The sequence below is a fragment of the Oryx dammah genome, unplaced genomic scaffold (genome assembly GCF_014754425.2).
Source record: "Oryx dammah isolate SB20612 unplaced genomic scaffold, SCBI_Odam_1.1 HiC_scaffold_19, whole genome shotgun sequence".
Classification (NCBI taxonomy): Eukaryota; Metazoa; Chordata; class Mammalia; order Artiodactyla; family Bovidae; genus Oryx; species Oryx dammah.
The window spans coordinates 76752206-76780032 of NW_024070203.1; the positions used below are offsets into that span (position 1 = coordinate 76752206).

Sequence of the window (27827 nt, forward strand, 5' to 3'; positions counted from 1 at the left end):
TCCATTTGATCACCTTGCACATAGATTTTAAAGTCTGTAAGTAATTTCCCAACAAAGACCAGAACTAGACTGTCAACAAAACAATGAACTATCTGAATAAAGAAAAAGAAGTAACAAGTCTTCGTTTCCCTGAGCAAACAAAAGCCATGTGTGACTTTGTATTTTAACCCTGAGCAAAAGGACAAAGCTTATAACCTCTATGATATGAGTACCATCAGAAACAAACAATAAAAATGTGTAAATCAAGATCTCAATTACTAATACATACTTACTTCCAACTTTAATATCTCTGCTTTATTATTTATAATTTTTTATTATTTTAACTAAATTCCCAATATTTTATATTCTTTCATTATGTGATTTCTATGGAATAGAAAACTTTGATTATCTTACTTTTTTTCTGGTCTTATTTACCATAGAGTTTGGTTGATGTAACAAAAAAAAAATAGTAACAGAAAGGTCCAAAGCCCTGGCTTCAAAAACTAGCTTACTTCCTGAATATCTCTGGGATGATACATGAGAAATACACTGAATTGTTCTAAGCAAAAATTTTTACTCCATGTAACAGAGGATACATAACCTGTTGACATCAATATTACAAGTAAAATAAACAAATTAATGCATGAGAAACATCAGCCTAAAAAAGGTGAGTCAATTCAGACTGTTCAAGTAAGTCTTATGGTATCCAGTCCCTGCAAAATGCAGCTCAGTAAAGGAAAAATGCATGGTAGACAACTGTATAGTCTGTGAAAAGCAGATTAAAGGACATGGTTTCATATACTTCTAGCATCCCACTGCACTTCAGTATTCTGTTGCTCTGCTCTCCTTTGGAATCTCTAGCAGAAGAGAGAATATATGGTTCTTCATAGGTGACCAAGAGCCTGGTATAGCCTCTTGTAAACGACTATATTAAAGAGGCACAATGTACAGTCTCTTCAATAAGCTCAAACAAGACCTTACCTATATCTTGAATTTTGTTCTTCTTTTATATAATTCACTACTTTGTTATCCTATTTACTTTCTTTTTTACTCTTTGAATTTACCTTTTCCCTATTATCTTCTCAGCTAAAACACTGGATCAATGAGACTCCAATTCTGACAGTCGTTATCTCGGTCTCCAAGAACCTCACACCTTACAACCACTTTCATAAGCAATATCTCCAGGTATATGATGCCAGCAGGAACCTACAGCCAGGACAAGACCATAAATGCACTCCACAAACAATACTGCACTTCACAAATACTCTATGAGTAGATCAACAAATATTATCACCATTTTCTAAATAAAAAAGTTAACTGAAATAGAATGAAACAAATTGCCCTTGGTCTAGACATAAATAGATGACCATGCTATAATTCAGGAAATTTTAATAGTTGAAAAGTAAAAATACTCTTATTATCTGAGAGAGACAGTAAGGCAGTCACTATACTAGGATCTATATGTAACAGAAAGATTAATATAAGATCATGGCATCCGGTCCCATCACTTCATGGGAAATAGATGGGAAACAGTGGAAACGGTGTCAGACTTTATTTTGGGGGGCTCCAAAGTCACTGCAGATGGTGACTGCAGCCATGAAATTAAAAGACGCTTACTCCTTGGAAGAAAAGTTATGACCAACCTAGATAGTATATTCAAAAGCAGAGACATTACTTTGCCGACTAAGGTCCATCTAGTCAAGGCTATGGTTTTTCCTGTGGTCATGTATGGATGTGAGAGTTGGACTGTGAAGAAGGCTGAGCGCCAAAGAATTGATGCGTTTGAACTGTGGTGCTGGAGAAGACTCTTGAGAGTCCCTTGGACTGCAAGGAGATCCAACCAATCCATTCTGAAGGAGATCAACTCTGGGATTTCTTTGGAAGGAATGACGCTAAAGCTGAAACTCCAGTACTTCGGCCACCTCATGAGAAGAGTTGACTCATTGGAAAAGACTCTGATGGTGGGAGGGATTAGGGGCAGGAGGAGAAGGGGACAACAGAGGATGAGATGGCTGGATGGCATCACTGACTCGATGGACGGGAGTCTGAGTGAACTCCGGGAGATGGTGATGGACAGGGAGGCCTGGCATGCTGCGATTCATGGGGTCGCAAAGAGTCAGACACGACTGAGAGACTGAACTGAACTGAATGCACAAAATTATATCTCTAACAGGCATTAGCACAGAAAGCTTTTACTATTTATTTTAATAATTTTTAATTTTATTCTCTTTTTTTAAATGCTGAGAAGAAAAATCCAGTGTAGCTTTAAGAACATGTAGCATAATTCAATATTCACACAGATATTCACTTAAAGAGAACACAGAGTCTATTAAAATAATAAATAAATGATACAGACGCTATAAAGAAAATGACTTTTCTTCCTTAAAGGGATTTGCAGTTTTGATATTTGAAACAAAATTTGATGTTTCATTTCTGAAGCACCATTATTGCCTAGCATTTAAAGACAAGTGCACAAAGCTGTTGCATATTCTATGACCCAATGAAAGCTATCAACCTAAAATTACTTGATTTTACATATACAGACATGTTTAATACCTTCGGTTATTAAAAGAAAAAATATTAATTAAGATTAAACAGGTATTTTTAAGAAACTAATGAGGTGAATAAAATAGTAAAATAACTCTGTACCTTTAAACCAAGAATAAAGGATTATTATTCTGTGCTTAGTTTTCTTTATATAAAAATGCTGCATAGGAAGTACAATTCTTGCTCTACTGCTAAAAGGTAATCCTCAAAATCCTTCAAGGTAGGATTCAGCAGTACCTGAACCAAGAGCCTACAGATGTAGAAGCTGGATTTAGAAAAAGAAGAAGAACCAGAGATCAAATAGCCAACATCCATTGAATAAAAGAAAAAGCAAGAGAATTCCAGAAAAAGAGCTACTTCTGCTTCATTGACTATGCTGAAACCTTTGACTGTGTGGATTTCAACAACTGTGGAAAATTCTTAAAGAGATAAGAATACAAAACTACCTTTCCTCCCTCCTGAGAAACCTGTATGCAAGTCAAGAAGCAACAGTTACAACCTGGCACGAAACAAATGACTGGTTCAAAATTGGTAAAGGAGTACATCAAGCCTGTATACTGTCACCCTAATTATTTAAATTCTCTGCAGAGTACATCATGTGAAATGTCGGCCTGGATAAAGCTCAAGCTGGAATCAAGATTGCCAAGAGAAATATCAACAACCTAAGATATGCAGATGGCGCCACTCTAATGGTAGAAAGCAAAGATGAACTAAAGAACCTCTTGATGAAGGTGAAAGAGGAGAGTGAAAAAGCTGGCTTAAAACTCAACATTCAAAAAACTAAGACCATGGCATCCAGTCCCATCGTTTCTTTGCAAACAGATGGGGGGGAAAGTGGAAACAGTGATAGACTTTATTTTCTTGGGCTCCAAAATCACTGCAGATGGTGACAATGGTCATGAAATTAACAGATACTTGCTCCTTGGAAGAAAAACTATGACAATCATAGACAGCATATTAAAAAACAGAGACATTACTTTATCAACAAAGGTCAGTCAAAGCTACGGCTTTTCCAGGAGTCGTGTCTGGATGTGAGAGTTGAACCTTTATAAAGGAGGCTGAGCACCACAGAACTGATGCTGTCGAATTATGGTGCTGTCCGAGACTCCCTTGGACAGCAAGGAGATCAAACCAGTTAATCCTAAAGTAAATCAACCCTGAATATTCATGGGAAGGACTGATGATGAAGCTGAAACTCCAATACTTTGGCCACCTGATGCAAAGAACTGACTCATTTGAAAAGACCCTGATGCTGGGAAAGATTGAGGGCAGGAGGAGAAGGGGACGACAGAGGATGAGATGGTTGGATGGCATCATAGACTCAATGGACATGAGTTTGAGCAAACTCCAGGAGATAGTGAAGGACAGGGAGGTCTGGTGTCCTGCAGTCCATGGGGCCGCAAAGAGTCAGACACAACTGAGTGAGCCAACAGCAGAAGCACTGTACTAAGAATAAAATGAACAGAGTAAGACTTGAGGTGGGGGGATGGGAGCAAAAAAAGAAAGAAAACTAGACACATGGCAATCAGGCTTTTAAAACATATTTTAGCTGACTAATTCAATGATACACTTTAAATCTGCTTCATTTGATAAAAATAAGAAATCTTGAAAAAGAGATAAACATTTCCTAACACATTTCATTTTCCTCAACTCCCTTAATCTCCAAAAAATCAGTCCCAGATTATCAGGTTATAAACCACTTAACCTGTGATTACTTATCTATTCCATTTTTTTAAGACCTATGGCAGAATCCTATCAGGAGGGAATGTTTTTAGAGTAAGAAATTTTAAATAAGATGTTTTTACATAGCACAGTCCATTCAGTAAATTCAGAAAAGGAAATATGGAATTAATTTGTCAGATTGACTATTATAAAGTAAGTATGATCAAAAATTAGTAAGAAGTTTTAGGCTATCTAAGCAACAAAAACAAAAATTTTAAATAAAGGTAGATTAATACAATGAGATGACTAAAGACCTTGTGATGAGGGTGAAAAAGGAGAGTGAAAAAGCTGGCTTAAAACTCAACACTGAAAAATAAGATCATGGCATATGGTCCCATCACTTCATGGCAAATAGGTGGGGAAAAATTGGAAACAGTGACAGACTTTATTTTCTTGGATTCCAAAATCACTGCAGAAGGTGACAATGGTCATGAAATTAAAAGATGCTTGCTCCTTGTTAAAAAGCTATGACAAACCTAGAAAGCATATTAAAAAGCAGAGACTCCATTTTGCCAACAAAGGTCCAAACATGTTTTTTTCATGTTTGGATGTATGGATGTGAGAGTTGTACCATAAAGAAAGCTGAACACCAAAGAATTGATGCTTTCAAACTCTGGTGCTGGAAAAGCCTCTTGCTAAGTTTCTTGGACTGCAAGGAGATCAAACCAGTCAATCCTAAAGGAAATCAACTCTGAATATTCACTGGAAGAACTGATGCTGAAAAGTTCCTGATCCTGGGAAAAACTGAAGGCAAAAGGAAAACACTATGGCTGAGGATGAGCCGTTTAGACAGTATCACCAACTCTATGAACACGAATTTGAGCAAACTCCGGGAGATAGTGAAGGACAGGGAAATCTGGAGTGCAGCAGTCCACAGGTCCCAAGAGTCAGATACAACTTAGCAACTGAACATCAAACAACAAACACTATGAGATACCCAACCAAAAAACAAAACAAACAAGAAACTCTGGAAGGAATGTCACAGAAAATAGAAATTTGATCAACAACAACAACAAAAAAAATGAATTAGTTAATTTCAAACAGTGATAAATGCTTCTGCCAAAGAAAGGCTTCACTGTAGACGATACAGGTGAAAATCTGAAAGAAAAGCTTTTGTACAGTAACTCTACATAAAATAATGGTCATATGAATGGCAATGACAAAACGTTTTAGTCCCTTAGGGCTGCTATCAGAAATTTATTTCTCTCAGTTCTGGAGACAGAAAGTCCAAAATCAGTCTGCCAGCACGGTCAGGGTCTGGTGAGAACCACCTCCTGCTCCCAGACCACCTACTTCTTCGTCTGTCCTCAGATGATAGCAGGGTTAAGGGAGCTACTCTCTGGCCTCTTTTAATATGGACACTGATCTCATAACTACACTCTCACAATCCAATCAAGCCCTAAAGGCTCCACACTTCCTAAGGCCATGACAATAGCATTAGAATTTCAACATATGAATTTTGGTGGGACACATTCAGACCACAACTCATAATTCAATCCAGTTAAACAGTCATCAATTTAAAACATTTTTTAACAAGATAAAATTCATGTAACATAAAATTCATCCTTTTAAAGTGTACAATTAAGAGGAATTTACCATATTCACAAGAGTGAAAACTTCACCACTATCTACTTCAAGAACATTTTCATCAATCCAGAAGAAACTCATGAAGTCATTCCCCATCCCTCCTTTCCCCAGGCTCTGACAACCTTTAATCTACTACTTCTTTCTGTAGATCCGCCTATTCTAAGCATTTCATGAAACTAGAATCAAAATATGAGATTTTTTTGCATCTGGCTTCTTCTAATTAGTGTTAATATTTTCAAGGTTCATCCACATAAGATAATGAAATATCAGTACCTCATTCCTTTTTATGTCTAATAATATTTCATTGTAAAGATATAACATATTTTGCTTATCCTTTCATCAGTAAGAGACATTTGTACTGTTTCCACCTTTTGGCTGTTAAGAATAATGCTGTTATCTCCGTTACATGTGGAATTTTAAAAGGTCAAATTCATAGAAGCAGAGGGCAGAATACTGTTTACCAGGAGTAGGTAAGTGGGGGAAATGAGAGATATTGATCAAAGAATACAAAGATGCAGTTCTACACAATGAGTAAATTCTAGAAATCTGAAGTACAGCATGATGATTTTAGTTAAAAATACTGTATCATATACTGAAAATTTGTTAAGAGTAAATTTCAGGTGCTCTCATCATAGGGAAAAAAATGGTATCTATGTGAGAAGGTTTGTTAATTAGCTTGACTGGTAATCATTTCACTAAATATGTTAAAAAAATCATGTTGCATACCTTAAATATACAAAATGGTTAAAAAATAAATACTTTTGGGATTTCCTGGATGGTCCAGTGGTTAAGACTCTATGCTTTCACTTCAGGGGGCATGGGCTCAATCCCTGGTTGGGAAACCAGGATTCCACAAACTGTGCAGCATAAAGAAAAATAATCTTTTTAATTGTTAATAAAAATAAATCAATAAACACTTCTGCATGCAAAAAAGGAAAAGAGAATAATGCTATGAATTCATGTATAAGATGTTATGTAAATATGTGTTTTCAATTCTCGGCTATATACATATAGATATAGCAGTAAAACTGCTGGGTTATATCCCAGATGGCGCTAGAGATAAAAAAACCCATCTGCCAATGCAGGAGACCTAAGAGACCAGGTTTGATCCCTGAGTCCGGAGATCCCCTGGAGGAGGGCATGGCAACCCACTTCAGTATTCTTGCCTGGAGAATCTCCATGGACAAAGGAGCCTGGTGGATTACAGTCCATAGTGGGGCACTGAGTCGGACACGACTGAAGCAACTTAGCATGCACACATATTAACTCTACATTTAACTTTTTGAAGAACAAATTGTTTTTCAAAGCAGTATCAGTTATTTTTTAAGTTAATAATTCAGTAAGAGGATACAAATTTCAAACAATTATACAGAGGAAAATCAAATGAGAAAAATAGCATTTTTTAAAAACAGTAGGGAACTAAAACAGTATAAAAGGAAATGAAACAGTAAGATGATAGAAACAAAGACAAAAAGTACAATCACAAGTATAAATGAATTGAATTTACCAGCAAAAAGGCAGATTATACAATTTGATCTAAAATATCTAGTTCTATGCTATTTTCAAATATATACCTAAAGCATAAAAATATAGATAAGTTTTAAGTAAAATAATGAAAATAGAAGTATAGCAAAAACCAACCAAAGATAAAACAATTGAACTATCTTAATATGATAAAAATATATAATTCAAAAGACTGAGAAACAGAGTCACTACATTTAATAAAAGAATCAAATCAAAAAGAGAACATAAATATGGATATGTGTATAGGTGTATATACACATAAAAATATCTGCACACTATCTCAGGGGATTTAGATAATTCAAAACCCTTTCATAACCTAAGAACTTCTAAACAAATGAAACATCAGTCCTATAATCTCTTTATAGAATACTAAAAACCTGACAAAGAACAACCATAAAACTTTGCATTAGGCAATGGCTATATCAAATTTTTAAAAGGCTCTAATTAAACTGCATCTTTTAAGAATTTAAAACACTCCCATAGTAAGGTCTGACCTTAAAATCTTAAAAAGCATTGTATAACAACAACAAACCAAATTTATTTTAATAAATAAATAATGTATAAAATAAAAATAACATTTTAAGCATAACTACACAATAAAAATATATCCTTTTATGTTACCAACAAAAGTAACATTTGAGCTGATACAATGTAAAAGAAGCAAGCCTTCTATAAGTTTTCCTATTTATGTATAAAGTGAGTGATAAGATGAAGATAATATACTGGCATCAAAGTAAATTTTTAATTTTCAGTAGTTCATTCATTCAGGGTGTAAGACTCAAGTTTTTCACATAAATAAAATAAATAACTTGTTTACCAAATGCTAAAGTAACTACAATTAAGAATTTTTTTCCAGTACCTCGGTTTCAGTTCCCTGAATCATACAGCAAACGGCCACTGGCTATCTATTTTACATATTGTAATATAACAACCTAGTGGGGTGGGATGGGGAGGAAGGTGGGAGGGAGGTTCAAGAGGGAGGGGGCATATGTATACCTATGACTGATTCACGTTGATGTTTGGCAGAAGCCAACACAGTTCTGTAAAGCAATTATCTTTCAGTTAAAAAAATAAATTTAAAATAAAATTTAAAAAGGAATTTTATTCCACTCTACCAGCATAATCAAATATATTATATTTATAATTGACTTTAATCATTTCAAATATACACACTGATCCCCTCAAAAGTTGTCCAAGAGTTTGTACAAGGATTTGGTAAAAAATAATCTCTTGCAACTACAAAGTATATCTACAAGTTGATGGCAGAAAACAAATGACTTAATTCATACCTTGGATTTTCTACAGGAACTAAAAATACCTGCTTTCACAGAAATACACTTCAATTTAAGTTGATCATGCTATCAAATGAATTTGAATGATAAAATATTAGTCACTTCTAATAAGAGTTTTCCACAGACTTGTCAAGAAGACGGTGTTCTTACCTCCAGTCTGGAAAACTTCATTCATCAAAGCTTCATTAACTGCTAAAGAGCTGACATTTCCACTATGAGACCAACTTTGATATATCGCTTGAAGCAGAAGTGTCTGCGCTCTTGTAGCTTGAATTGTGAGATTTGGAAGCTCAAAAATGCCTTCAGTTATAGCAATCTGAGATCTTTTGGTCCTGCATAAGAAAACAGAAAGCATAACAAACAATATATTAAGTGATATTTATAAAAAAAACAACATATAAAGATGCAAGACAAAAAAGGTATCCAGGGACATTATTTTAATTAGAGTTCCATCAACGAGAAATGCAATTCTACTAACTTTATTTCAGAACCTGTAACAATAATAAAAAATACAAACTAGAATAATGTCCACACACATATATACTACTCAAGCATTATACTTTAATCAAGTCAATCATCAAAAATAAAAATAATACTAATTAATACTTAAAATAGGATTTACTAGTAGATATACCTTATTCTCTTTTCTTAAATTTGCTTTCTGCACAATTTGGAAAGGTTACTTTCCGTTTACAGTTATTACAAAATATTGGCTACATTCCTCATGTTGTACAATACATCCTTGAACCTATTTTACATCCCACTGTTTGTGTCTCCCCTTCTCCCCTTCGAACCCACTATCTGTGTGTCTGCTTCTTTTTTCTTTTTTTTCTTATTACATTCACTAGTTTGCTGTATTTTTTTTAGATTCCACATATAAATGATATCATACAGCATTTGTCTTTGACTTATTTCAGTTGGCATAAAATCTTTCAAGTCTATCCACATTGTTGTAAACGGCAAAATTTCATTCTTTTCCACAGCTGAGTAGTATTCCACTGTGTGTATATACACACACCACATCTTCTTTACCCATTCCTCTGTAGATGAACACTTGTTTCTATATCTTGGCAACTGCAAATAATGCTGCTTACGAACACTAGAGTACATTATTTTTTCAAATTAGTGTTTCTATTTTTTTTTAACATTTACCCAGGAGTTGAACTGCTAGATCATATGATAGCTCTGTTTTTATCTTTTTGAGAAATCTCCACACTGTTTTGCACAGTGGCTGCACCAATTTACATTTACTAAACCAAATTCAATAAAATTAAAAGGAATGAAATCATATAGAACATATGTGCAGATTACACTGGAATTAAACTATAAACTAATAAAAGTATCTGTTAAATCCTCAGATATTTAGATATTAAAAACATAAAATAAACTGAAGAACAGAGCAGATGAAATTGAAAAAGTCACACACAACTTTTGCAAAAGTATAAAATGATTTTAGAAAAGGACATTGATATGACTGTCTGAAAAGGATAACCTAAAATATACATAATTGATACTCCTAGAGAAAACAATGAATAGAGAAAAAAGTGCTATGGGCATTCATTTTAATAAAGTAACATGGAGGGACCAGGACTTCTCCAGAACTTCCCTTCTACAAAATTCCCTAACCTGTCCACTACAGACTAGTAAAAACAATCACTGTATGGGGGCTACCTAACCATAAGACTATAAAGGGGTTTTAAGCAATACTCCATACTGATGAGACACTGGCAGTCTCATGTTAATTGGTTACTTTTACATTTTCCAGGCAGGCTTTTTTTTTTTGGAAGTCTCTGCAGACACTATTCTATTTGGTTTTTCGGCTGCGCTGTGCAGCATATGGGATCTTGGTTTCCCGACCAGGTATCAAACCCATGTCTCTTGCATTGAAAGCACAGATTCTTAACCACAAGCCCACCAAAGAAGAACACTTCCAGAAATGCTTCTAATTTCAGTCATCTTTAAAGTCAATGGGCTCCTTTTCTAGCCATTGGTATTGCAGGCTAAGAACCATCTTGCTATTAATAATAAACCTAACATCCTTGAAAGTTAAGACTGGATTTTTACTTTGCAGTTCTAGCATTGTAAAAAAAAACAAAAAGAGCTACAATGCTACTATCACTTTGACTGTTTAGGTCTCATGTTAAGCCTAGCTGGTATTCAAGCTTCATGGTAAAGCTGTTCTCTAGAAAAATCTATAAAATCAACATATATTTATTAAATGCCTATGTATAGCAGTCAGGCACTACCTACTTAGGAAGTATCCCAGGTGGCGCTAGTGGTAAAGAACCCACCTACAATGCAGGAGCCATAAGAGACGCAGGTTTGATCCCTCAGTTGGGAAGATTCCCCGAAGAAGAGCAACGCAACCCACTCCAGTATTCTTGCCTGGAGAATCACACTGACAGAGGAGCCTGTCGAACTACAGTCCATGCAGTCACAAAGACTAGCACATGACTGAGGCGAGTTAGTACTAGCCATTTTAAAACAACAATGAACAAAAGAAAGAACGATAAAATAAAATCTCAGGATCCTCATTTTAATGGGGATAGGAAATATATTTTAAAAATCAATCAATAAACATAAACAAATCATATAAGAAGTTAGAAGACAAATGCCCTCAGAAATAGGAAAACAGAAAGAACAGGAACTACTGAAGAGGGAGCCATTTCATATACAGTGGGTAGTTGTGGCTCAGCTGGTGAAGAATGTGCCTGCGATGCAGGAGACCTGGGTTTGATCCCTGGGTTGGAAAGATCCCCTGGAGAAGGGAAAGGCTACCCACTCCAGTATTCTGGCCTGGAGAATCCCATGGACTGTATAGTCCAAGCAGTCACAAAGAGTTGGACATGACTGAGCGACTTTCACACACGCAGTGTAGATCTTATTAAAAGGAAAGGTTTAATTCCAAGCAAAACTTCAGCAGACTAGAAGGAGGTAAGTGACAGTTGTGTGGGTATTTCTGGAGAGTGATTTAGGCAGAATTAGCGATTTAGGTAGAATCCTAAGGACAGAGGAGCCTGTCAGGCTACAGTCCATGGGGTCACAAAGAGTTGGACATGACTTAGTGACTACACAATGAAAACAACATAATCATCCCTGCCCAATCGACCACAGAAACTACAGTTAAAATCAATCATGTGCTTTGTCCCTCAGTCATGAGCAACTTTGTAAGCTTAATAGACACAATGTTCTCTGCTAGTAATTGAAGACACAGGCACTATCTTTACACAAAGAATTCAGAATCCAGTTGTGAGACAATAAACCAGTAATTAGAATTTAACAAAATAAATGCTATAACAATGCTGAAAACAAGTTCCTGTGAGATACACTACAATGGTTGAGGGAAAAGTGCAGCTGTTATATTTAAGTTGAATCCTGAAGAATAAATATGAATCATTTTAAGAGAAAAAATTATAAATTCATTAAAGAAAAAAAGATACCTCAATTCAAAATGGTACAAAGATATAAACAACAAACTCACAGAATGTGAAAATAGAAGTGATCCATAAACATGAAAAGATTCTTGAGCCTAACCAGTAAAAAAGGAAATTCAAATTAAGACAACGTATGACTTTCAGGCTTCCCTGATGGCTCAGCAGTAAAGAATCTGCCTGCAATGCAGAAGACATGGGTTTGACCCCTGGAGGGGAAGATCCTCTGAAGAAGGAAACGGCAATCCATTTCGGTATTCGTGCCTGGAAAATGCCATGAACGGAAGACCCTGGTGGGCTACAGTCCATGGGTCACAAAAGACTCAGATACGACTCAGCGTCTAACCAACAACAAATGATTCTTTTAACCTATCGGTCTAACAAGCCTCCCAGCCTCTAATTCACCTTTCAGGAATCTATCTGAAAAGAACTGTCACATGAGTCTCCAATAATATTTACATAATGACAGTGTCAGCAGCTTATTTACAGTAGCCTCAACCTGAGAAAATCTCATTGAACAAATTTTGATACAATGACTTGATGCAAAACTACTCAGATAGGGTTTTGCTGGTGGCTCAGTGGTATAAAGAATCCATCTGCCAATGGAGGAGACACGGGTTCAATCGCTGGTGGGGGTAGATCCATTTGCCTCGGAGCAACTAAGCCCACACACCACAAATATTGAGGCTGTGCTCCAGAGCCCAGGAACTGCAACTACTGAGCCCTAGTGCTGCAGCTGCTGAAGGCCACGCACCTAGAGTCTATGTTCCTCCACAAGAGAGGCCACTGCAATGAGAAGCCTGCACGCCGCAACTAGAGAAAAGCCCCTGCTCGCCACAGCTAGAGAAAACCCCACACAGCAACTGATGACCCAGCTCAGCCAAAGCTGATTGTTACAAAAATTCTCAGATAGTTAAAAAAGAGAGAGAGAGATGAAACTACTGAAATGAAAGGAGATGCTGAAATACGGCAAAAGCATACATAGTTGCATTGTGATTCCATGTAACAGCAGGAAGTGGTGGGTTACCCACACATAAAAATATGTCTGCACTGTTTATATGTTGAAAGGAAAAATTCTCCACAGAACTACTGATAATGTTCATTCCTGGGAAATGATAACAGAGGATGACTTTACATGATCTTTTCCCTATGTAAATATCTATATTCTTTTGCTTGGTTCTTTGAGAAACATATATCATTATTTTTTCAAAAAATTCTGACTGCAGTACTTCAAGAATGCACTATGGAAATCACAAACTATATCAAAATGAATTAATTTCATTAAACATTTTTAAAATGAGAGGGTAAGACATGAGCATTACCAATGTATCAAACTATCTCCACTCAGTGACTCAACACTGAATTACCAGATAATTTCTTACTTTCTCACAAACTTCACTTTTAAGTCAGATAGAGAAAGACAAATATATGATATCACTTAACACCCGGAATCTAAAGAAGTCATACAAATAAACTTATTTACAAGATAGAAACAGACTCACAGACATACCAAAAAACTCATGGTTGCCAAAGGGGAAGGAGGGATAAATTGGGAATTTGAGGTTACATACTTCTATATGTGAGATAGATAAACAAGGAACTATTGCACAGCACAGGTAACTATATTCAACACCTTATAATAGTCTATAATGGGAAAAAAAATCTGAAAAATAAAATATATAGATATACATATACAACTGAATCATTGTGCTGTACACCTGAACCACTGTAAATTAACTGTATCTCAATTAAAAACATTTTAAATTAAAAAAAGAAGAGAGAAAAGTTCATTTTAAAACTCCCAAAAGAGAAATGGTATCATCAAAAATGGTAGAGTAAGGTACACCAAAAGTTTGGTGGTGGTGGTTTAGTCGCTAAGTTGTGTCTGACTCCTACGATCCCGTGAACTATGGCCTGTCAAGCTCCTCTGTCCATGGGATTCTCCAGGCAAGATACTGGAGTGGGTAGCCATTTCCTTCTCCAGGGGATCTTCCTGACCCAGGAATCGAACCCGGGTCTCCTGCATTGCAGGCAGATGATTTACCAACTGAAGCAACAAAAAAGCTGGCAATCCTGTCAAAAATCAACTTTTTCAGAACTCGAGAAACTAACAAAACCTGTAACAAAGAGGAGATCACGTAATCAAAAAAATTTTTTTTAATTTTAAACAACTCAATTTCAGTAGGAACAGTAAGTTCTGTGGTATTTTTATTTACCTATGTTACCTCCTCTGGTCCCCAGCTCAGCAGTGATACCAAATAGCTCTTATCCCCAGTTAACAGATAACAAAGCAAAAAAAGATCTTACACAAGAAACTGTGGTTGGTTGTTCTGACTGGTCTGGTAGCTTACCTAGAGGATCAACGCAGAGAGTCTGCTTTCTCTCTCTTAATTCAAAACTCTCCCAAAACTAAAGCCAACTACCCAAGGGCATTTGTAGAAAACATTTACAGGCAATTGTACTGCACTAGTCCTTGCTGCCTGGGATAACTGATAATAGAAAAGGCAAAAAAAAAAAAAAAAAAGACTAGCCAAAATCTTAGAAAGCAAGCCAGGGAAATGATGCTTTGGGGAATAGAAACACTGAAAAGCTCAGGCACCTTTCTGGGCATAAGGAAGGCCATACACATGCTCTGGCTTCCTTGACAGCTCAATTGGTAAAGAATCCACCTACAATGCAGGAGACCCGGTTCAATTCCTGGGTTGGGAAAATCCGCTGGAGAAGGGAATGGCTACCCACTCCAATGTTCTTGGGCTTCCCTGGTGGCTCAGCTGGTAAAGAACCTGCCTGCAATGTGGGAGACCTGGGTTCAATCCCTGGGTTGGGAAGATCCCCTGGAGAAGAGAACGGCTATCCACTCCAGTATCCTGGCCTGGAGAATCCCATGGACTGTATAGTCCACAGGGTCACAAAGAGTCGGACACGACTGAGCGACTTTCACTACCATGCTCAGGCTGTGCACCTGCAGAGGAAAGACAAGAGAAAGGCCCTAAGCTCTCACTTCTGGTTGACTTTCAGGGTCTGCACAACAAGAAAAAGTGGCAGAGTTGAAAACTGCCTGGTTGAGCTTAGAAGAAACCATGGAGGCTAGAGGGCAGTGGCACAAAATATTCAAAGTGCTGAAAGAAAAAACTGCCAGTTAATAATTATATTTCTGACTTAGCTATCCTTCAAAATGAAGTAGAAATCTCCCAAGGAAAATCCAGGACAAAGTCTTCACTCCTGAATTCTACCAACATGCAAAGAAAAAAGTATCTATCCTTTTCAAATTTGGCCGAAAAAAATAGAGAATCCATCCCAATTTTTTCTATAACATCAGTAATATCCTGATACCACAGCCAGACAAAGACAAGAAAACTACACTAATATCCCTTGTGACCATAAATGCAAAAACTTCAGTAAAATACCAGTAAATAAAATTTGGAAAAATATTAAAAGCATTATACGCCATAAAAACTGAAACTTAGGCTGGAAATAAAAGAATGGCTCAAGAATTCAATGCAAAACATACTTATAAAAAGAAGAGGGGTGAAAATACGTCTATCCCAACTGACAGAGGAAAAAATTATCTGACAAAATCCAACACTCTTTCATGATATAAAACATTCAACACACTAAAGAGAAATTCCTCTACATGATATGGGACATTTATGAAAAACACACAACTATCAGCTTAACAGTGGTGAAAGTCTGAAAGCTTGCACTCCAAGATGAGGAAGAAGTCAAGTATTTTTCACCTTTCATTCTAACTATTCAACACTGCAGTAAGGGTTCCAGCCAGGAAACTAGGCAAGAAAAAAACTTAAAGACATTTAGATTGTAAAAATAAAAGTAAAACTATCACAGATGACATGATCTTATACACTGAAAACCATCCCCATACACACCAACTACTGGAGCTAAAATCAAGTTCAACTAAATTGCAAGGTACAAAATTAATAAATAAATAAAAATAAATTGCAAGGTACGAGGTAACTAGACAGAAATCAAGTATTCTACCCATATACACTTAAAATGGCAACCCACTCCAGTGTTCTTGCCTAGGAAATTCCATGGATGGAGCAGCCTGGTGGGCTATAGTCCAAGGGGTCGTGAAGAGTCGGAACACAACTAAGTGACTAAACAACAACACACTTAAACTGAACAATCTGAAAAGGAAATTAAAATAATTCCACATATAACAGTAACAAAAAGAATAAATACTTAAGAATAAGTATTTTACCAAAGAAGTGTAAGACTTTTAAAATGAAAACTACAAAGCACTGTTGAATAAATTCAAGAAGAAATCTAAATAAATGAAAAGACATTTCACATTTATAGACTGGAAAATTTAATACTGTTAACTGACAGTACTCTCCAAATTACTCAATAGATTCCATATGATCCCTATCAAAATCCTATCTATTTTGAATAAATGATTAAACTAATCCTAAAATTCATATGGATTTACAAGGAACCATGTATAACCAAAACAATCCTGAAAAAGAAAAACAAAGTTGGAAGACTCACATTTCAAAACTTACTACAAGGTACACTAATCAAATATGCATATACATATAAATCAGTGCACTAGCACTGAAAGTCTACAAATAAACACATACATCTATGATCAGTGGACTTCTGATAAAAGGTCAAGACCGATCCGTGGGGAATGAATAGTCTTTTTAACAAACGGTTTCAGAACAATCAAATATCAAAATATCAGAGAATGAATTTGGACCCCTACTTCCCACCATATACCAAAACTAACTCAAAATTGATCAAAAAGCTAAAACCATAAAACTTCTAGAAGTGTAATTCATCACAATCATGGATTAGAGAACAAATTCTTAAATACAATATCAAAAGTGAAAGCAATAAAAGGAAAAACAGATGAGGACTTCATCAAATTTCAAAACTTTTGTGTATCAAAGTAAAATATCCAAAACCTGGAAACACAACACACAAAATGGGGGAAAACATCTGCAAATCATATATCTAAGAAGGTCTAGTATCTGGAATGTGCAAAGAACTCCCACAATCCAACAGCAAAAAAAGATAAACAGCCCAATTAAAAATGGACAGTCATTTCTCTAAAGAAATTACAAAAATGGCCAATAAGCACTTAAAAAATGTTCAACATTATTCAACATGAATTAAAAATATTCAACATCAATACCACACAGAGGGACTTCCCAGTGGTCCAGTGGTTCAGTTCAGTCGCTCAGTCGTGTCCGACTCTTTGCGACCGCATGAATCACAGCTCGCCAGGCCTCCCTGTCCATCACCAACTCCCAGAGTTAACTCAGACTCACACCCATCGAGTCCGTGATGCCATCCAGCCATCTCATCCTCTGTCGTCCCCTTCTCCTCCTGCCCCCAATCCCTCCCACCATCAGAGTCTTTTCCAATGAGTCAACTCTTTGCATGAGGTGGCCAAAGTACTGGAGTTTCAGCTTTAGCATCATTCCTTCCAAAGAAATCCCAGGGCTGATCTCCTTCAGAATGGACTGGTTGGATCTTCTTGCAGTCCAAGGGACTCTCGAGAGTCTTCTCCAACTCCACAGTTCAAAAGCATCAATTCTTCGGCGCTCAGCCTTCTTCACAGTCCAACTCTCACATCCATTCATGACCACAGGAAAAACCATAGCCTTGACTAGACAGACCTTAGTCGGCAAAGTAATGTCTCTGCTTTTGAATATGCTATCTAGGTTGGTCATAACTTTTCTTCCAAGGAGTAAGCGTCTTTTAATTTCCTGGCTGCAGTCACCATCTGCAGTGATTCTGGAGCCCAAAAAATAAAGTCTGACACTGTTTCCACTGTTTCCCCATCTATTTCCCATGAAGTGATGGGACCGGATGCCATGATATTCGTTTTCTGAATGTTGAGCTTTTAGCCAACTTTTTCACTCTCCTCTTTCACTTTCATCAAGAGGCTTTTTAGCTCCTCTTCACTTTCTGCCATAAGGGTGGTGTCATCAGCATATCTGAGGTTATTGATATTTCTCCCGGCAATCTTGATTCCAGGTTGTGTTTCTTCCAGTGCAATGTCACATAATTTAAGTAAACAGCTAAACATTAAGACATTTACAGCCCTGTCCATACAATTCTCAAATATATAATAATAATATGAGGCTCTACTTGGATTTGCCGTTCACTCAATAAACCTGGTCACATTTTGCCAAAAAAAATCAAAGGATTGTACTAAACAGACAAGGAGATAGATATGTTCTGAAAGGTCTGGCAGTCCAGTGGTTAAGGCTCCACACTTCCATTGCAAGGGGTGGAGGTTCAATCCCTGGTCAGGGGACTAAGATTCCACAGGCCACGTGATGGGGCCAAAAAGTTTTCAAAAAATTTAATAAATTTTAAAATGTACCAAATAAAACATTCCTTAAACCACACGGGCAACATAATAGAGATCAAATGAGGGAGGAGAAAAAAACAGTATCTAATTCATAAACTTATATTTATTCTTGCTGGTTTCTTTAGGTTTTCTAACACTGTGCCCGTTATTTAAGTCACTTTCTTTTCTGTTATTGCGGGTTTAACAGTTGAATGGTGGTTCTCTCTCTACTATGTTCTCAAATTTCTGTTCAAAATTCTTGTACAAAAAAACAAAAACACAACAGTTTACCAGTAATGATACTAAGTAAACAGAACACACATTTAGAAACCTACAATATTTAAAAATGTGTAATTAACTTAATAATATCTATCTTTAGCTGGATATTCTGTGGTATTCAGGAAGTCCTATGGTGTAGCCAGAGCCATGTTCTTATAACTCTAGCAATAATTATTTATAAGGCAAAATTACAGTCAGCATTCTTTTTACAAGTGGGCCTTTACTATTTCATAAAAAATTCAGCTACTGTATATGGTACTCTAACTTGCAAGCCATCATATGTCACATAAAATGATTCCCCAAAGGATAACATAGATGTGAATAAAAACTTAAACATATGCAAATTCAAAAAGATTAATTTACTCTACATTTTAATACTGCCCAAGGATAGAAGGTAATGCTCTCCTTCAGGTTCAACTTAATTTAACATCAAAGTAAATAATTTTACTTTGTACAAAAGCTAAAATTCAATAACAAACAAGTAAATTATAGCATACATGTAGGGAATGTTTTGTGATTTGTTTTATTTTCCAGCTGTGACTGACTGCAAATAAAAGTACATTTTATTATACTTCTGCTAAATACTCCAGTATCATTTGAACTAAAATCATTTATAAATGATTTGGCAGATGGTAGAATATAGGATGTACCTGTTAGTGTAACAGTATCAATGAAGAGAGTTTTTTCTCTTTTGTTTTTTTCAACTTTGAGATATTTCTAACAGGTTAATACAGAAAACAGGAAATATCCATGGATCCAGGTCGTCAAACACAATTCATCAAACCATACCATCATACTGTATTTGCTTCAAATATTTTTTTAAAGAGATCAATAGATTTTATATAACTTTAAGCTAATTTGGGAACTCATTAAAATGTCGATGAAAATGAACAATAAAAGTATAATCTTCCATGTGATTTATACCACTACAAATTTATTTAAACTTTGCTTAAAATAAAACAGCTCAATAAAAGTTACATTAGAATTACCTAACAACTTCTAGACTTACTTCATGTTTCTGAAATATCACTAAACCTACATTTTAACAGTTAAGTTGGTGAAAATAAAATAATTTATTTAACAAATGCCTATTTCACATATCCAGAAGTCCGTCAGAACATATGTTCATTTTACAGAATAGGTTTAAAACTATCAATTCAAACATTAATCTCTAGGGAAAAATAAATCCTAATGTAACTAGTGGGATAAACAACTCATTAAAACTCAACTTGGACAAACTCCAGGATAAATTTAAGGAAATAGCAACAAGTAGGTCTTGATTGTGCAGTAGCAAAGACTGAAAATGAATATGCCCTAATTAACAAACACTTTAAAAGATTTTGTCTGTATCATTTGCTGACAAATTACAATACAGAACTGATAAAATTTTTGGACCAATCTGACATTTCTGTAAAGAAAATTCTTCCTTCAAAATTTTAAATAAAAAACATGGAAGTGGCTTTAACTAATCATGCAAAGGAATTAAACAATCCACTCACATTCATAGCAATACTATAAAATTTTTGCCATACGTACACTTCAGGAACAATCATCCATTCTTTTAAAATCAACACACCTCACGCAACTGAAAGAATATCCTCAGCAACAGCTGGATCTAAAGATTTATACAGAGTCCCCAAATGCAAGGTCTGAACCTACAAATTGGTTCCAAAAATGTATTTTTGTTATTACTCATATCCTGTACAGTAAAATAAGATTAGATCACTTTTTCCAAAATAAAATGAGTACAAAACTCACTAATTCAACTGAGAAATGAAAGCAGTTTAAAAACCTAAGAAATTTGTATTTCATTCAGCACAAAATGACTCTTTAACTTACACAATGTATCAACACTCATGGATGAGAAAAAACTTTTTTACCTAAATGGTAGGTAAAATCAAAGGATAAAGCTCCTCTTTCCTCCTCCTTCCCACTCCACTACCCACAATAACCACTTTTTATGAATTCAGCAAACAGACCTACAGGCCTCTGTCTCTTTATTTTATGATTCATAAACATATTAATAATTTTAATGAAGATATACATATATATGTCTTATATATACATATATTTATATAAGCCTGCTTTTTATGACTAAGCAACATATCTCAGTGATCAAGATCTTTTTACATAACTACATATTCTTCCACATTGGTCTTTTTAATGCATACTTGACATTCTGTTGTTTGAATCAAGATTTACGTTCATTTAGCCAGTGTATCACTTTCTCAATATCCCTACAATATTAACTGCTATATTTATTTAATTACAACCATTTGAGCATTTTCACATAGCTGCAAAATACAAATTATATTCTATTGAGATATGAGAACATTTTATCATTTTCCAAATTTTTGAAATGATATTTGGGACTTAAATATGAGATGACAAATGGACAGAGAAAATCAGAAGTAAATGTTGTCTATCACTATAATTAAAAATTAATGAATGCCTTATTATAACATATAAAGTTCAAAATCTTACAAGGAACTACAGGTGGTAGCAAACCAACAAAATACAAAAGAGCAAAATGCTGTTTCTTCAGTAATCTCATCATCTCTCACACAAGTTAATTCAATATAGACAGTTCACGTACTTTAGCAAAAATGTTTACTTAGGAAAAAAGAGAAGTGTGTTCATGCAATATATCTTAGATGCATAATTAAAAACATTCAAGTATTATTTTGAGAATTCTGATAAGAAAAAATCACTAAAATTTTAGTTCAATTTCATTAAAGTCATTGGTTTTTGCTCTGGCCAAGAGCACATTTTACATATATTATGTAAGCAAAAAGGATACAAATTTGATCATCAGAAAAAAAAATACAAACTAAAATCTTGATCAAAAAATCAAAAACCACTAAAATGGCTGAAGAAATCAGCAACTGCATGTCAATAAGTATTTACTTATATTTACCATAATTTCAAGGTTTTGAAGATTAATGACCTCCATAGAAAAAGAGACGGTCCTTACTGAACTTAATGTAAAAAGGGAAAAAGCTATTAAGTAATCACCCCCCAAAAAAAAGTGTAAAAATCACTCCTATGAAAAGTACAATGCAAAAAAGGAAAAATAATCTGTTAAAAAATATAATAGAGGGATGATCCAGAGAAAATACCAGTTGAGTCAGTATCTGAGGAGTGAGTAAAAATTATTTAGGCTACTGACTACTGAGACAATATGGTGAAAGACTTGGCTTAAAAAAAAAAAAAAGATTGAAAAAGGCAAGAAGTTGGGAAGGGATAGAGAGGAAGATACTCAGATGAATCCAGACAGTTAAGAAGGGGGCAGACAACAGAGGATATCACTGAAAGTTTTAAATGTTCCCATCTTTACATTAAAAGCTATGAGAAGCAAAGTGTTTTAGGCAGGATAACGACATAAACAGAACTTTCTTCCAAAAACAAATTACACATATTTGGCTTCAAATGTATATGTATTAGCTGGTAACTGAGAGTGAGTGAAGGTCACTCAGTCATGTCTGACTCTTTGTGACCTCTTGGACTATAGCCCGCTGGGCTCCTCTGTCCGTGGAATTCTCCAGGCAAGAATACTGGAGTGGGCAGCCATTTCCTTCTCTAGGGGATCTTCCCAACCCAAGGATCAAACCCAGGTCTCTTGCACTGCAGGCAGATTCTCTACCATCTGAGCCACCAAGGACTAACTAAGAACTCCCCTCTAAATATTTAGAGAATCAAGAAAGAAAATGAAAAAACTCGTATCTTACTCATATTGGAACTCGAAGGCCTACAACACAACAGTTCGCACTTGACAGGTACCAAAAAATTATTTTTAAAGCAACTGAATGGGACTTCCCTGGTGGTCCAGTGGCAAAGACTCTGAACACTTAATGCAGCAGGCCTAGGTTCAATCCCTGGTTGAGGAACTAGACCACATGTGCTGCAACTAAGACTCATTACAGCCATATAAGTAAAAAATTTAAAAAAAAAAAAAAAAAAACAGTTGAAACTTAAAAAGTGCTGAGAATTAACAGATTCATCTACGAAAATGGAAATATTTTTAAAGTTATAAATTATAATGAAGAATACAATCAAAGTCATTATCGAAAACTCATTATTACCAACTACTATTAATGGCTCCATCACCAACACTAAACTAGACCTCTAGAACATCTAGAATAAGTGGATTTCTAGATATGGCAGAGTTCATCTCTCTCAGTCCATTGCATCATCTTTCCTAATCGTCCATTTCCATATCTATAAAAGTTCAGTCAGTCAGTCCAGTCGCTCAGTAGTGTCCAACTCTTTGCGACCCCATGAATCGCAGCACACCAGGCCTCCCTGTCCATCACCAACTCCCGGAGTTCACTCAAACTCATGTCCATCAAGTCAGTGATGCCATCCAGCCATCTCATCCTCTGTCGTCCCCTTCTCCTCCTGCCCCCAATCCTCCCAGCATCAAGGTCTTTTCCAATGAGTCAACTCTTCGCATGAGGTGGCCAAAGTATTGGAGTTTCAGCTTCATCATCAGTCCTTCCAATGAACACCCAGGAATGATCTCCTTTAGGATGGACTGGTTGGATCTCCTTGCAGTCCAAGGGACTCTCAAGAGTCTTCACCAACACCACAGTTCAAAAACATCAATTCTTTGGCACTCAGCTTTCTTCACCGTCCAACTCTCACATCCCTACATGACTACTTGAAAAACCATAGCCTTGCCTAGACGGACCTTTGTTGGAAAAGTAATGTCTCTGCTTTTGAATATGCTATCTAGGTTGGTCATAACTTTCCTTCCAAGGAGTAAGCGTGTTTTAATTTCATGGCTGCAATCACCATCTGCAGTGACTTTGGAGCCCAAAAAAATAAAGTCTGACACTGTTTCCACTGTTTCCCCAACTATTTCCCATGAAGTGATGGGACCAGATGCCATGATCTTAGTTTTCTGAAAAAGAGGTTATTAAAAGAGGTAAAAATAACTGACTTGTTTATTTCAAATGTCGGTTGTGAGGTTCAAAGAAATCACTGTATGCAGTGGAATTAAGTTAAAATGTTATACAAGAGTATTATGATGCTGTTCTTAAGAGATTTTCTTCTATGACAAACTATGCACTGTATGATCTTTTGAACACAGGGACCTCCAATGATTATTTGTTCCTATATTTGAAGTTAGTGTGTTAAAAGAGATTAAATCTCCAAACACAAGAAAGTAATTTAGAGGCAATTACTAAAAAAAAAAAAAAAGAAAAACCTTTAGACTAAACGTAGTGCTTTCTAACCAAGATATTTCTCTTTTAATAAGGACACTGTATACTAACAACTTAGAATTATTTTCAATATACTCAAGTTTCAGTTCCAAAGAAATAATGAAACACAGATGTATTTAAAAGATACTGTCACTAGAATAAGATGCTGTCATAGAAAACACTGACGTTGAGACAGAACAAAGTGTCTCCCACTCCTGTACCTAGATAAAATCGAACACTGAGAAAAGGCTTGTATTATTCTTCTCATAGAAAGAGATGTAAGTCTTAAAGCAATATTCTCCAATGCTGAAAGATCAAATTTAAAGGCAATAATCTAAGAAGGAATTATAAATGTTCACTTGGCAACACTAAACAATTTTACAAAGTTTAAAACGTTTAACAAGAGAAAGAGATGGATCATAATTACCTATACAACTTCATACTCAACTAATCATAAAATTGCCTGTTGAACACCAGATTTTCCAAAAGCAGAATCAAAAGAAACTTTCTGTTTTCACTGGACCAACTGCATGCTCTTCATGGCCCTGCTTAAAGGATCAAAGGGGAAAACCTAACTAGTACAAAGATAAATGATATTTACCTATAGTTGTGTTTTTCATGTCTTTTTAATTCCATACTCATACACACTCATTTAAAAACTATAAAAGTAAGTCTTTTTCAACTGGTCATTTATTTAAACACATTATAAAATCAGAATCAAAATATGATCAAAAAAACTGGTAGGGCTATTAACACATAAAAATTGGTCTTTCTAGGAAATGTTTTTTTAAACAATAATGCATTAATATTCTAAATAAATGTATTCTACAAGCTAAATATAAAAGCATTAGTAATACAATGATTGGCAATATTTATAATTTCATAATTGAATCTTTTATACCTACAATTTGGCAAAGTGTTGAAAGTAACCAAACTAAATCGCAAATCAAAATAAACAAAGATTTTACAAGTTAGTAATTGTACTAAAAGGTGAAGTGTTAGTCGCTCAGTCATGTCCAACTCTTTGCGACCCCATGGACTGTAGCCCTCCAGGCTCCTCCGTCCATGGAATTTTCCAGGCAAGAATACTGGAGTAGGTTGCCATTTCCTTCTCCAGGGGATCTTCCAGACCCAAGGATTGAACCCCGGTCTCCCACACTGCAGATTCTTTACCATCTGAGCCACCAGGGAAGCCCCTAGTAACAGTACTAAGAAAGATACAAATAAAACATCAGACGAAAACATGTTCAGAATCAATTATATTAACTGTTAAATTTAAGATTCTGGACTAATATCCATATAAAGCTAATTGAGACAGTATTTAAAAATTTAAAACATAAATGTTATTTAAAAATCATTCAATCAAAACAAATTTACAGATGAATTAATGACATATTTAGGAGGAAAACATCTTTAATCAAAATAAAGCCTAGATTCACTTCTAATATTTTTCAACTCCCCAAAAGAAATATAAATAAAAATAAACTTATATGGATTTACATAGTATCACTATTCTTTCTGATATGAACAAACTGTTACTTCAAATGCAATTTTGGTCAAAATTTTAACTTGAAATATAAGGTTGTAAATACATTCATCTAATTAAGTGAAATATGCAGAACAACAGTAAAACAATTTTTTATAAGTTAATCTTTTTTCAGAGTTAAACTACTATGCTTATTGTCACAAAATACATTAGAGTCCCATGATATCTCACAGTAAAATCACATTTCTCTTTTCCTATTTTTATTACTCTTTGTAAATTATCTTTTTAAAACATAAAAAAAATGCTCAATAAAATCAAATGGAGATACATGAAAGTGTGTATATAAAATCTAGCTACAAAATCCTTTAGTATGTAACTGAAAATGCTATTTGCCTCAGTCTCTGGCAGCCTTTTGAGCTAGAGAAACCCAGAAGCCCTAGTGAAGAGAACCAGTCACCTGACAGGTTTGAGTGAAGGATGGATCAGCCAAGCAAGAAACAGTGGGCTGCAAGCTAACAAGCTGCCAGCCAGGCATCCCCTACAAGAAGAGAGTCTAAACAGGCCATACCTTTACCATGAGCTAACTGTCCCATCAAAAGCTGACAAACTCCAGGAGGAAGAAAGAGGGACTGAACAGAAGAGAGATTTTTGAGGGGTGATAGAAAGGTTCCAGAACTTGATTTTGATGGTGGCTACATGACTATAGGTATCTGTAGAAAATCAGTAAATTGTTGTCATATAAAACTGTTGAACTTTGTCGCATTTAAATTATAGTCTAATTTTAAAATGAAAATGTTGCTGAAAATACTGGTATAATTCATATTATAAACCATTAAAGAGAAGTTTATAAATCACATTCTATGTAGCTCTTAAGTACTATGAAAGCTTGCTATGGTTACACAGTATTTCTTGGTGTAACCAGACCCCTAAGTATTTCTGTAATTTTTTAAGTTACAGGAAGTTTATGAGAATAAGACAAGAATACTTTGAGAAATAAATTAAGTATTAAAAATTAAGCATTCACCATCAAACATTATTCTTCCCAAAATCAGTTAAAAGAAAGAACATCATGAAACTTAAAAAAAAAAAGACTAATATCTAAAGAGAGAAACACCAAGAGTATTCATATCTAAATGCTTGCATTTATCAGACTGAATAAAAATTGAAGATATTAAAGAATGATACATTTAACTTATATTTCTCTTTAGATGCTAGACTCTAAAAGAATATTGCTTTAGAATATCACAGCTTCACTTATTAAAAAAATTAAAGATGAACAAAAAAGGAAACTGAGTTTAGGTAGTTTGCCTGCCTTCTCTTCCTTAAACATTAATGAGACTGAACACAGCTGTTTTTTTTCCATCCTCTTCAAAAGGCAACTGATTTTAAAATATTTATAAAATTAATTAAATTCTAGTTTGGCTCATTTTAAGTAGCATTTATTGAAAGTCAACTATATGCTCTTGGGGTATAAATGCAGATGTGAAAAGTAAAACCAGTCAAGATGCAAAAATGATATATAATGACAAGACCAGGCATTTTCAAAGTGAGTTAACTTACCTATATCTAATGGGGAAAAAAAAAAAAAAAAGGTCGGGGGGAAGCCCAAGAATACTAGAGTGGGTAGCCTATCCCTTCTCCAGCAGATCTTCCTGACCCAGGAATCAAACCAGGGTCTCTTTACCAACTGAGCCATCAGAGAAGCCCCAATTAAAAAAAAGAAAGAAAGAAAATTACCCACTACCAGCTATTCATCTCCTTGAGACAGACAACTCTGATACAGATTAAATTCTATATTTGTGAGTTTTAATATAATAATCACAGAGCAAGAAGGAGTCCAAACACCATCCCCACCTTTATAATTTCCCAAAAATTATGGCAAAGGTTTATGTCTAATAAGATTGAAGAGGCTAATGACACATTAGAACATCACAATTAGCAGCAATTGTAACAAGGTTGTGAAACTCCTCATCCAACTTATGAATTTAAATATCTCTGGATAATAGTAAGGATAGTTATTTGTAAGTCTGACTACATTTTACTCAGGTAAAGAAAGCCACACAGAGATGTAGAATAAGAGATAGGTTAGTTGCTAACACATGCTGTGTGTCAATGATGATCTTCAAAAACATTATGGGAAGTATAAGAAGCCAGAAATAGGATACCACATTTTGTATGATTCTATTTACATGCCAGTAAAGATAAATATATGGAAAAAGAAAGTAGATTAGTGATTACCTACGGTTGGAGATGGGGATTAAATGTAAATGGACATAAGGGATCTTACTGGAGGGATGAACGTGTTCTAAAACTGACTTATGTTAACAGTTGCACCACTCAGTAAAGTTATTAGAAATCACTGGATTGTATACTGGAAAAGCGTGAATTTTATGCTATATGAAGTATACCTCAATAAAGTTTTGTTTTATTTTATTTATAAATTAAATACAA

General features: G+C 35.1%; 1 protein-coding gene across 3 annotated transcripts in view; it reads right to left on the reverse strand.

Annotated features, from left to right (window-relative positions):
- VPS13B (vacuolar protein sorting 13 homolog B) overlaps positions 1-27827 on the reverse strand; it is a 772631-nt gene that overhangs the window by 626961 nt on the left and 117843 nt on the right. For all 3 annotated transcript variants that reach the window (XR_005724545.1, XM_040260994.1, XM_040260993.1), the window contains exon 17: positions 8802-8983. Coding sequence is in view for 2 of the 3 variants with exons in the window: in XM_040260994.1 (XP_040116928.1) it covers positions 8802-8983 (182 nt within the window). In the remaining variant the exon portion in view is untranslated. The remainder of the gene's footprint in view (positions 1-8801; positions 8984-27827) is intronic.